At 38.5% G+C, this 13,070-nt stretch overlaps 1 protein-coding gene across 1 annotated transcript; it reads left to right on the top strand.

Annotated features, from left to right (window-relative positions):
- The first annotated feature begins 218 nt into the window (after positions 1–218).
- Positions 219–13,005, top strand: LOC101164888 (serine hydroxymethyltransferase, mitochondrial). Its single transcript, XM_004070347.4, has 13 exons — positions 219–358; positions 3,588–5,350; positions 6,341–6,544; positions 7,888–7,967; positions 8,106–8,306; positions 8,965–9,046; positions 9,158–9,280; positions 9,380–9,519; positions 9,606–9,768; positions 10,672–10,771; positions 11,869–12,024; positions 12,204–12,311; positions 12,451–13,005. Exons 2-13 carry the CDS (start codon positions 5,249–5,251, stop codon positions 12,576–12,578), a joined length of 1,587 nt encoding a protein of 528 aa, XP_004070395.2. The 5' UTR covers positions 219–358; positions 3,588–5,248; the 3' UTR covers positions 12,579–13,005.
- Positions 13,006–13,070: the final 65 nt, after the last annotated feature.

The raw sequence follows: 13,070 nt of genomic DNA, 5'->3' as shown, positions 1-13,070 counted from the left end.
TTCACTGTTTAACTGAAGTTGTGCCGAGGTAATGTTTCTTTTTATTTTTCCTTATACAATGTATGTGTGCCTATGTTTGCACATGCATGCATTCATGTGCATGTGAAGAGGAGAGAAAGGAAACAAGAAAGAAGCTGCAGAAGGGAGACTCAGTGGGAGGGAAGGGGAGAGATGAGCTGGGGATTCACTTCAAGTCTTGAAGATTTGTGAAGCTCCTTCTGCAGAGCAGTGAGAGTCAGGTTTAACAAAGTCAAGTCTTCTGGGGGAAAACTGGCTCTAGATGGAGAAACGGCGTTCGAAAATGAGATTTCTTTGTCAGAACTTTCTTATCACCTGTCTGTGGCTTCTTCCCTTTGCGGTGAGTCTGGTCTCCTCCTGAGTTTGTGCTCTTTATTTACAGCATCATTATGAGCTGTACTGAAGTGATAACAGCAGGAACTTCAGTATTCTGCTCACAAGTGCAATCTGTATACTGTACACTAAATCAATTTATAACAAACAATATATATATAAACAGTCTTTGGTACAATCGCTGCTTCTTTAACTGTCATTACATGTTTAATTGTTCCCAAATTTGCCAAACAATGCCAGTTTAAAAGATAGTAAATAACTCAACTGAAATGGATTTTACATAATTACCGAGGTGTTACATCAAGCTGCTACGCTACCAAAGCGTTGCATTTCTTATTGCATTTTAATTTCTGTTATATTTTTTTTAAATTGATTTTTTTTCTTTATTTGTCTCTGCAAGTGCTTTCTCACATTTGTTGCATCCACTCCTCCGCTCAGTCGCATTCACCGCGCTGGCATCTTGACACACCAGTGACACGACTGTCACATTGTGAGCTCCAATTAGGGAAGGTGAGAACAGCAGTAGTTCAAGGTTTAAAGATTGCAACAATATCATCTGCAGCTCCTCCAGCAGTAAGAGAAGCGCAGGATTGATGCACAGGGATGGTGAGGTTAGGGGCTAATGGAAAAAAAAAACAATTATCACAGTATAGCAGCCTTATTATTTTGTGTAGATGTCTTTTTTACATCATTTTATGCCATGAAAATGGGAAAAAAAAACCTGAACATTTATCACACTGCCACTACAGTTAGACTTAAATATAATTTAATGACAAATGAAATGAAATCGAAATGCATCTGTTCTTTAATCACAAAATAACAACGCTAAATCTGCAGTGAATCTCTTCCCCAATTAACATTAAGTATTACTTTAAAGACATTTCTAAATGTCTGCAAATGACTGCAAAACGGTTTAGTTGACATACAGCAGAAAGATAATGCTTCTTTTATATTGTTTGTAATAAAACCTCTTAGCTATAGGGTGGCTAAGTATGCAAACAAGAACTTGTGCAGTGGTTGACAAGATCAGGAAATGATTAAGTCCCGATATCTACAACAGTTTGATTGATCAGTCTGTTTCCGCAATTCTGCATGAGCGGTTAACAAATGTTTGACTCTTCCTCTCAAGGAGGACTAAATTAAATACCAAAAATCATACACAAATGGAAGAAAACACATGAACAAATTTGCAACGATTTGCATAGACTTTTGTTGAAAAAGACAATAATTTTCTCAAGTTGAAAAAGTGAGGACTATTTAATTTACTAATATTTTAGGAAGAAAATTGTGTCTTTTGAGGATAACAATGTCCATTTTAGTTTAGTCTGTTTAGTTAGTTCAATTTAGTATTTTCCTATTGAATTCTATGTATTGATCTTTTTGATGTCATGTTTAACTTTTTCAATACGAAGCCCATCGAGACGACTGTTGTTGTGAATTTGGGCTATACAAATAAAATTGAATCTGACATTTTGAATTGAATAAGCTTTTTCCTCACAACTTTAACAAGTTTTGTTTTCTTTTTGAACCAAGACCTGGTTTTAGTGTTGCATTTTTGTTCTGATCACAGAGCTGATCAACTGTTACAGTTAAGTTCAGGTCAAAGAAAAAAAATGTAACCATGGCGAGGGTTGTACCAGGGTGGTTTGTTTTTGGGAGGCTGATTTCCCCAAAACATGTCTAAATTGTGTGTTCAACCCAAAATGAGAATTTGGAGGAAAACGATGTGGATGGAGATTAAGAAATATAAAAACACAGTCCTTAATCTTTCTTTCATTTCAAGTACTTACTCAAATGCTTTAAACAACAATGTTTTTTTTTGAGTAAAGCAGAAGAGGAAAGATTTATTAAGGATCATTTAAGGAAACTCGAAAAGAAAAAGAATGAAGTGAACTGTTTTATTATGCTTAACCTACTGTATCTCAAATGAAATTCACTTAAAAAGTCGTATTCTAATCGGCAGAGACGTATGTCTGTCTGTATTTCAAGTATATTGATTAATAATCCTGTAGGCCAGTCTATTATCCTGGTTTTAATGGAAATATGATTGACAGTTTTAAAAAGGGAATTGAGGAACTTTTGAGGACAAAGGGTCAAAATAAAAATTAGTTAGAGGAGGCTGAATGTGATCGCAGCATCTTGCCCAAAGGAGATGTCTTATTGATCAAGAAGAATCATTTAAATGGATTACCTTGCCACCATGTAAATAGCTAGAGGGAAACTCCTTCAGTTGCGGTCACCCTGATGATCAAGGGTAATTGATGTCTTTTTTTTTAAATCTTTTAAAATGATTTAGTACACTAAACTTTAAAATTACATATGAGATCAGCTGTTTTTGAAAGAAAAATACAAATACAAAGACATTCTAAACAGAAGCATTATATACGGTAATTATAGGAAATTTTCTAAAGTAAAGGGCTGATTTTCTTTTTTTAATGTTTCATTCAAACAACTAAAGGAAACCTTTACAGTTCTGGTGCATCAAACTCTGCAGAAAAGATCTTGAGACATTATACTCTCAAATTTGCTTCAGCGTGTGATTTAAAAATAGGCATTTTTAAAAACCTCTTTTTATAGCCAGGTTTTTGACAATGCATGAACCAAAATCAATAATAAAAGTTCAGCACAATACTTTTTTACATAACCCTGGTTGTCAGAGGTCAAACTCTTCCTGTAGGTCTTCGCCAGGTTTGCACTGTAGCAGCTATTTTGGTCCATTCTTCTATGCAGATCTTCTCAAGAGCTGTGATGTTTTGGCTGGAAACAACATCACAGCGTCCCCAACAGTTTCTATTGGACTGAAGTTGAAGACTGGCTAGAACACTTAAGAACTTGAAACGCTTTTTACAATTATTCATCTAAATCCGTTATGTCCCTTTTGGGGTAACGGGGCTGCTGGAGCCTATCCCGGCCACTCGTGGGCAAAGGCAGGGAACATCTTTGACAGGTCGCCAGTCTGTTGCAGGGCCACAAATCACACACCCATGCAAACTCACGTTCACACCTAGGGATAATTTAGAGTAACCAATTGGTGTTCCAATTGGTGTTCTGTTTGAAGAACTTACTTCAGAGGGCACTTGAACTGGGGGCCTTCTGGCTGCGAGGCAAGAGTGCTAAACACTGTGCCCCCATGCACCTATTTACATAGCTGATATTTTGTTGCCTGGGCGATGAGTTTGGGGTCATTGTCATGCTGGAAGATATCTCCAATCAAATGACCTTTGTTCTGTCTGTAGGTGCAGGAGACGTCCGAGCCTGTAAGCGTTGGGAGCCAACAGTGGAAGCAGGAGGAGGCAGAGACAGGCGATGTGAAAGGAGCAGCACTGAAAGGAAAACACATCTCCAAAGACTTAGAAATCATCCCTACCAAACAAAAAACATCAGTGTATGGCTCCCATGGCTGGCCTCAGAACCTTTCACAAGCGACTGATCAATATCTATACCGCAACCCTCCAAAAGCTAAACCTCCAGCAAAAACACCCCCCAAAGCCAAGAAAATCCTGGGCTGGGGTGACTTCTACTTCAATGTGAAAACAGTGAAGTTCAGCCTCCTTGTTACGGGAAAAATTGTAGACCACATCAATGGAACCTTCAGTGTCTACTTCCGTCATAATTCCTCTAGTCTGGGGAACATATCAGTGAGCATTGTCCCTCCCTCTAAAGCTGTCGGATGGGAGCTTCTGGATGGTGCACCCATGAGCAGTCAGAGCAAAAGCTCTGTCCCATTTCCTGAAATGACAACCCAGTTCCCCAACCAGTCTCAGTCCACCAGGTCTACTTCCACAGAGGAGCAGAAATTTCAGCAAGACATGATGACGGCGACAGAGCTCAACTGCCGTGTGGAGTACCAGAGAACCAACCGGTCCAAGAAGACCAAGCCCTGCTTGTATGACCCGGGACAGACCTGCTACTCAGAAAACACCCAGTCGCAAGCAGCCTGGATCTGTGCCAAACCGTTTAAAGTTATATGCATCTTCATCGCCTTCAAGGGCACGGACTACAGACTGGTGCAGAAAGTTTGTCCAGATCACAACTTTTAGACTTGTCAGAATCAAGATCAACTTGATTTGTGTTTTATGAAACTCAAAGTTTTTGCAGTTTCTACACGTTTCATGAATGTGAGATTTTTTTCTAAATTAAAACCAGATTGTTTACTTTTGCCACACAACATTGAGAAACATTGATTTTAACAATTTCATCAAAACATTTGAGCTTTAATTATGACCCATCATCTGAAAAACAGCAGACTTTTAGTGTGTTAAAATTGGATATCAGACGTTTTTCCACCGTTTACACATAGAAAATAGTTTTTGTGATTTTTTTGGAGTGTGACCATATAGCACCAATATGTGAGTAAGTAAGAAGCGGGGTACATCTTTCACAGTTTATCCTGAAGCCATAAAAGACAATCAGACGTGCACAACTGACTCTGGAGGACATATATCCCTACTTTGCACTGCATGTGAGGGTTTGGTCAAAGGAGCCAGTTGGAGCATTTGGATTAAGCCCACAAACACAGAGTTTTCTAAATGTACACAAAAGCCTCAGTCTTTTAACCAGAAGCTTCCTGCTGCTTTCAAACCAAACTACCAAAAATCTCCAACATAAATTAATTAAATAAAAAACACCACAGATTTCACTTGTAACAAATGCGTTTTTAGCTCAAGGATAAAATAAACTGTACATTTTTGAGAGCATAGTTATCACAAAATGTGTGTGCGCGTGTGTTTTTTTTATTTTTCAGTTCTCTTTTCAAACATAAAACTATTGTACGCTTGTAAATTTCAACGGAGGTTATTCTTGAAGATCAGAGACGGACTGAGATGAAAAACATTGTTCACTTAAGTAATCGTTTTTATCAGTGAGGGAAAGCGCGCATGCTCCTGACTGATCCAGTATGATCTGCCCTCACACTCTTTGCACTTTGGAACTTTTCACTTTTCCCAAGAGCTCAACCGTCACAACTATGTTTTCTCTGTCACTGCTGAAGACATTGAGGGTAAGAACATTATGACAAAAGTTTATATCACAGAATATACTGCTTGTATCTATATTTTTAACCAAACATGCCCTGATTACTGTAAATGTGGCCAGCCTGTCATTTAACCCATAAGAACCCAAACGCAATTTTTGTAAAAAAAAGTAATTATGTGTATTTTACGGCAAACTAAGTGGACCACAGAATCCATTTCTGATATTTTTCTGTTACACTGATATCACCATGGGTTCTTATGGGTTAAGCTTACCTCAGGATTGTCTGCTTTCAAGATGCATGGATTTCTAGTGTAGTTATGTTTGTTGCAGAAAGGTATGTTTTTCCTCAAATCCTTTTCTGTTGAATGAAACCCTGATGTGTGCAATACTGTTATGCAAGATAATGAATACCAAAGATGAAAGGCTTACTTTCACCTGCATTTTTTCTCAACAGTAATGTGTCTTTTAGAAGTAGCACACTGTTGCACAACAATCACACAAGTGCAAGCCAGCTTCAACTAACCTGACCTCAAACCGCTTCCATGTATTTTTCAAGTCCAAGGTTTCCCATAACTACTCCTTTGAATAACGTGTTTGGGTTTTTACTGCCTTTTATTTACTGCCTTTTTTTTCAGACATCAAAGGTACATTATCCATACTCCCTTATTTTCAAACCTTCATCGAAAGCCCTATAATTCTGAGTAACAAAATGATGTTCAAATTCTTATGAAGTTTAAAAAACACCAGAGGATTGATCTTGGAACAAAAAAACCCCCAGAAAAACAGAACTCTTGGGAAGCAAGCTCTGTTTAGCTGATTTGAAATACAATACCGAGTTCTGATTAAAATTTATCACCAGGAGCAAAAAAGTAAAGCATCCCATTTGTCTTCCCACTCCACACTTACATCCTGTGTTAAAAAGCAGAGCACAGAGTACAGGGAGGTTTGTTCCCAGCTCATCAATGAAAATCTGTGAGTCACATTGTTTTTCTGTGTTGATCCACTGCCCATGCAGCAGCGCCTCCTCACCAGGCTTTCAGGAGTTTTGGGGACAGAGGGGCACTTCAGTGCAAGCTCACGCAGGCGAGGCCTCAGCAGCGGCAGCAGCAGTGGGTGGACGGGACAGGAAAGCTTGGCCCAGGATGATCCAGAGATGTGGAGTCTCCTGCAGCAAGAAAAGGATAGGCAGTGCCGAGGGCTGGAGCTCATCGCGTCAGAGGTGAGAAGAAATATAGTGAAAAGAGGAGAGAGCTCCCAATTATGGGTGATGGGAAGGGGGATGGAGTTGCTCCATGCCAATGGAGCAACTCAGAGGTGAATTTCTGATAAACTACTGTTGAAACTATGTCTTAAAAAGCATTTTGATTTGGGTGAAAACGGCATGATCATAATTAAAAGACCACTGAAAACGCTTTGAAAAAAGATCAAAAGATGATTGGAGTGGGTCTTTAAATGTTTTAGTTCTAGCTCTGACTGTTGTAGGTGTGAAAGCAGTCATAGCATGTTGGTCCTATCCTACACAACAATTGGAACATCAGGCTCTAAGGTGGATTATTTCTTTGGCTTGCTTGACTCATATCAAACATAAAGGACACCACTCATTCATTTATGTTGATGAATATATAAAGAAATGCGTCTAGCATCTTGCTTGCAAACAAGGTAACAGTCATTCACGCAGAATGGGCGTTTTTTTTGTCAGAGCTGATCATTTTAAATTCTGTATTGAAAATATGGCAGAGCATTCTCAGAATCATATAAGGAAGTAAAAGTAAGAACACAGGAGAAACAAAAATAAACAGCTCAATAGTATGGCTTTTTTGTGTATGTTTTTTTTCTTTGGAGTCCAAAGGTTTGCTTTAGTTCCATATTTTGCAATTTACTAATTTATTTAAAGCTAAAGGGAAAGAAGCTAGTTCTGTTTTTTTTTCCAGAAAGTTATGAAGCTTTTACTTTATGACTTCCAAAAGACTGTCATTTTTATGCAGATGTGCTGTCAGTCAGTGTCCCTGCAGGCCAATTCCTAGATGAGAGGTCTGTGTTTTTTAGATTCATTATTTTCCAAATGCCCTCAAAAGATCCTGTTATCTTTGTCTCTTCTTCTCATTGATCTTTATGTTTTGAGATAAGATGAAAGAGAAAGAAAGTCACTTTTGAGTGTTGGAATAATGGACAGAAAAGTCAGAAGGGTTTCATTTGAGGGAGGGAATTAGTTTAAAACTAGACTGAGAGATCCCTGATAGGTAACAGGTTTAGTGTTATAATGAGGCAGAGAAGGTGGCAGGGAATGATTGAGAAAAGGAGTTAGCCAAAAAATGAGCTGAAGTGAGAGTGGAAGAAAATTGGGGCAAGAATGAAATTTCATTTGCATACATTTTCTTTTCTCACACAAATGGGTTTGAAAAAAGTCTTCAACAATATAAGGGTTTATATATACAGAGCCTTATATCAAACCTTCATTTGTTTTTGCAGCAAATCAGCTTAACATGTCAGTGAGATTGCATGAAAAGCAGCGATTAAAGTAAAATGGGCAACTCTTAACAGTTACTCTGTTTTTCCCACCAGAACTTCTGCAGCCGTGCAGCCCTCGAGGCACAAGGCTCCTGTCTGAACAATAAATACTCTGAGGGATACCCAGGGCAAAGGTAAAGCAAAAATATTCACAATTTCAAAACATGCAACGTCCGGTTTTGTTAAGGGAAATGCTGTTCAGAGGAGCAAGAAGTAAGAAATAATACATGCTTTGTTCATCAAATCATTTCAGTTTGTTTATCATCTCTCAGGTACTACGGAGGAGCAGAAGTTGTTGATCAGATCGAGCTGCTGTGTCAGCAACGAGCGCTCAGTGTTTTTGGTCTGGACCCAAACCTTTGGGGTGTCAATGTCCAGCCATACTCAGGATCCCCTGCAAACTTTGCAGCCTACACTGCTGTGCTGCAGCCCCATGACCGCATCATGGGCCTCGATCTCCCAGATGGAGGACAGTAAGTAAAAGTTTTACGTTCTTTTTAGAAACATTAAAATTTAGAATAATACCAATGTGCATTTAGCTGCTTGTGCAACACTGAAAAAGTTTACAAATCAAGATTTATGCATGAAAGTTCTTACTTAACACATATTTATTTCAAAATGCAATTTTTTTGACATTAAGTTTAAAAAATATGCATTATTATTTCTACAGAACTCACTTTGCATTTTTATTTGGAACATTCTTGGTTCACAATTCTAAAAAGACAAATCAAAGTGATTGTTTATACACTACTTTTTATACATGGTAACACAAAGTGCTGTACACAAAAAAAATAAACAAAGGGAAATGAATACAAGAAAATAAATAAAAGACCTTAATCCCACCCATCTCCACAAAACACACACTCCATTTCCACACTCTTTAAATCTGTGGAAACAGGTTTTGGACATCAGGCTGCGCTTTGAGTCAAGGAATAGTCTATAAAGTCAGTGAATGAACAAGAACACTACAAATTAATGTTTTCTTGATTGAGCAATAAAATACAAAAACATAAATAAAGTGGAAGATGAGTGAAACCATATTTTTGAAGTAGGAAGAAAAAGTTTGCATTTCTGACACCCATGCAGCTCCTCAAACTGACACGCACACTTTGCTCCACATCTTTCTTTCAGCCTCACTCACGGCTACATGACAAACAACAAGAGAATATCAGCCACCTCCATTTACTTTGAATCCACACCGTACAAGCTGGATGTGAGTAGTTTGTGAGTAGAAACATCCTAAGCTTATAAAAAATGAATAATAAATACCAAACCTATATGAGGCCATGTTTTTTATTGTCTGTGCTTCTCTTTAATGTCTCAGCCTCAGACAGGTCTAATTGACTATGAAATGTTGGAAAAGGTTGCCCGTCTCTTCAGACCTAAAGTCATCATTGCAGGAACCAGTGCTTATGCTCGCCTCATTGACTACTTCCGTATGAAGAAGGTTCCTCCAATTTTTTTTCATTTTAAACATGAATGCTGGAAAGAAAACATAAGAAAAAGTGTATTAACAGTAAAGTGAGTCAGTCTGTGTGTCTTTCAGCTGTGTGAGGAGGTAAATGCTTACCTGCTGGCTGACATGGCTCACATCAGCGGCCTGGTGGCAGCTGGAGCTGTTCCCTCTCCTTTTCAGCATGCCGACTTGGTCACCACAACGACCCATAAGTCCCTTCGTGGATCAAGGTGAGGGCTTGGATGATTACCGTTTGGAAAGCAACAGAGGGTTGGGATTAATGCTAAGCTAAAATTTTGTTTTCTTCCCTTTTCAGGGCGGGTATGATTTTCTATCGGAAAGGCGTGCGGTCCGTGGATGCAAAAGGCCGGAAAGTTCTCTATGACCTGCAGGACAGAGTGAACTTTGCTGTGTTCCCATCACTTCAAGGAGGACCACATAATCATGCCATTGCTGGAGTTGCAGTTGCCCTCAAACAGGTTCTGATATTCAACAATATTTGATTGGCATTCAGCCAAAAGTTGGGCACAATAATGGGAATCGTCCAACATTTGTTTTCTGGATTTGACCCATCCTCTCAAGGACCTGTGAGCTGCAGCCCCCCTTTTTTAGTATAACCCAACCGTAGATTTGAACCACTGGCTGTATAATATCTAACGGGACGAATTGTGTTTGACGTCACCCATAGACAAGTCCTTGCTTCTGGTTCCAACTAAATGAACTCAATTCAGTCACCAATTTTTTGTGATTCGTCCATCGACATGTTGGAACCAGCCACCCCCAGTAAGCTGTGCTTGGTCCGTCTACATTTCAATGGCAACGACTCTCTCCAATCAGGAGTGAGTACATTAGAAGGCCACACCCCTTCCGCTGAAAGCTGGCTTGGGAGAATCTGTCAATGAAACGTTTCGAACATTCAATGTGAGGCCACCTACTTTAATGGAGGTTTAGTGTTACAATGAGGCAGAGAAGGTGGCAGGGAATGATTAAGCTACAGCAAAAGTATCATGAAAAAATATCATGAAAAAAATTAAGATTAGCAAGAACACTTTAATAAAAGGTAGTAGAGCTAGAATGGTTATTCTGACTAACATGATGACTGAGTAATAGCTGTTTATTTGTCATTAGAAGTCTATGGGACTTCGGCTTTTTGGTATCAATAATTGGACCCACAATCTCCCAGTTTTAGGTCTATACCACCATAGGCTACCGAGCTGGTTAACAGGCAGCACATCATATTGAAAAATATTCAAGGAAATTGAAACTGAGGAGCCAGTTTAATATCAGCAGCTCATGTATAAACAATGCGCTCCCAGAGTGGATGTCATCTGAAGTGTTCTATAAGGTATTTCTCTCATGCAGCCTAATTTCTGTCTCTGTAGGCTTCCACTCCCATGTTCAAAGAGTACATCGCTCAAGTGTTGCTTAATTCCAAAGCTATGGCTAATGCTTTACTGAAGAAAGGTTACACCCTTGTGTCAGGTACTAAGTTGATTTAAATTTGAATCTTCAAAAATACATTTCTTTCTCCGTTTATAACATTGGGCTCTGGTTTTGCTTCTTTTCTACCTTTTTGCATTTGATGCAACAGCTTTTTCCTTTTCTTTAAATACCACCTTCAATTAAATTTATGTTTTTGGTGTTTTGAACATGTTCTTGTAGCATTTTTCTGATGATGGAGGACATATATTCAGAAAATTAAGTTAAAAATTACATTTCTGAGTGTTTCTTTACTCAAATCATTGTGAATCAGGAGCAGACAGGAAAAAAAATGCTGTTTGAAAAAGCTTATAGTTGTGACGTGGAAGCCACAATCAGTGGGCCACTGTCACAAAACGGGCAGACGGCTGGTTCCAATTGCAGCAGGTTTATTAGCTCAGCTAAATGTCCACAAACCTAAATCCGGATCAGGCAGACAGGGGTCAATAATGAGCATGGGAGCATCAGAGAAAAAACAGGAGTAGTCAGGATCCAGACGAGATTCGCGGCAGGCAAACAGAGTCAAAAGCTGTGTGGATGCTACACGCCAACAACTCGGCCCACAACTCAGAGGCAAATTTTTAACCAGCTACTGCGGCTCTGTAGAAATGATCTCCAAGAAAACAATACTGGTTTTTGATTTGGGCAAAAAATGGCACAAATAGATTTTAAAGATCACTGGAAACGCTTTGACTATAGCTTAAAAAATGATCGGAGTGGGTCTTCAGGGTCATGTGTATTTTTGTTAAAAGGCTTTAGAAAGATCCTCTTAAAATGTATTAGATAGTTGACAACACATGTAAGCAATGTATATTACAAATCTTAAAAGCAATGAAAAACTAATTAGCTTAAGCTGAGCTAACATTTGAGCTAACCATCTATATTTGTAGTCACAGGGCCCCAGTTAAGCAGAAATACCTGCTGTGGTAGCTTAAAATGTGCTGTCTACACATGTGGATGCCAGATCTTAAGAGGTTAAAGGTTTGAAAAGAAATTGAATGGAGCAGCAGTTTCTTTTATCCCTTAAGATGAACCGAACCTGAACGGAAGTTAACCATAAACCAAACAAACACGCTCTCTTCACCCTCTAAATCTCTCAGGTGGAACAGACAATCACCTGGTCTTGGTTGACCTTCGACCTCGTGGGATAGATGGTGCTCGAGTTGAAAGAGTCTTGGAGCTGGTCTCCATCACCGCCAACAAGAACACCTGTCCCGGGGATAAGAGCGCACTCACTCCAGGAGGACTCAGGCTCGGCATGTTCACAAATATTGTTGCTTTGCTTCAGTTACAATTCAGATAAACAAATGACAGTTTATATTTCATACGTTTCTTGAACTTAACTTTTTTTCACATGTGAATGAGCTATGTAAGCGTGAGGAGCAAAGACTTTCTGATACTTTTTTGACACTAATCTTTCGTCACCTTTGTGCAGGAACACCAGCTCTGACCTCACGAGGACTAAAAGAAGCCGACTTTGAAAAGGTTGTAGATTTTATTGATGAAGGGATTCAGATTGCCTTAGACATTAAAAAGAAAACAGGTGAGATAATTTCTCAACTTTGTTTGAATTTGATGCTTTTTTTTTCAAAGCTGCTGCTTTGTAGTGTGTTTATAGATTCATCTTATTCTAACTTGCAATTTACTTAATCAAATGTTTGTAACTTTCTTTCATAAATCAGGAAATTTGGCCAGCTTCAAATCCTTCCTGGTGGAGGACACCAACACAGTATCCACCATGGCAGAGGTCCGCCAGCAGGTGGAGCTGTTTGCAAGACCCTTTCCCATGCCAGGATTTAAGGACCATTAAAAATTAATAAACATTAGGATACTATTCCCCAATGACATTGAAGCTGTAATATAACTAAACCTGCATATTTTGATCATGCTTTTATTTGCCAATGCCTTTATATTTGTAATGACACACTGATGATTTATGTGCAAAATGTTAAAATACATACAGATACAAATCCTGATATTTAAAATAAAAGAATGTGCATTTTTATGACATAAAGTAAGACCTTAACATAATAAATCAAGACATCTTTGTAATTTTTTACATTATAATAAGCTTATTTTAATTAATGCAATGTGAGCAGCTTTAGTGTTATGGGAGATGTCACCATTCATGTGTTCACTAACAAATGGAACCTTAGAGTCCAACATGGTTGATTGCTGTAAGAACAGTTACTAAACTTAAATCTACATGAGTTCAAATAAAGATTTATCTTCACAGGCATGTTTCTGATTGTTTAAAGTTGACATAATAATTTATGCAACAATAGTAGGATGTATCTTTGAC

This window comes from Oryzias latipes, chromosome 7 (assembly GCF_002234675.1).
Source record: "Oryzias latipes chromosome 7, ASM223467v1".
NCBI lineage: Eukaryota > Metazoa > Chordata > Actinopteri > Beloniformes > Adrianichthyidae > Oryzias > Oryzias latipes.
This window is presented reverse-complemented; position numbering and strand designations above follow the sequence as displayed.

Coding starts and splice junctions, on each gene's coding strand:
- LOC101164888 (XM_004070347.4), top strand. CDS start 5,249: ATGATCTGCCCTCACACTCTTTGCACTTTGGAACTTTTCACTTTTCCC. Junction 5,351..6,340: donor CACTGCTGAAGACATTGAGG/GTAAGAACATTA, acceptor CTGCCCATGCAG/CAGCGCCTCCTCACCAGGCT. Junction 7,968..8,105: donor GAGGGATACCCAGGGCAAAG/GTAAAGCAAAAA, acceptor ATCATCTCTCAG/GTACTACGGAGGAGCAGAAG.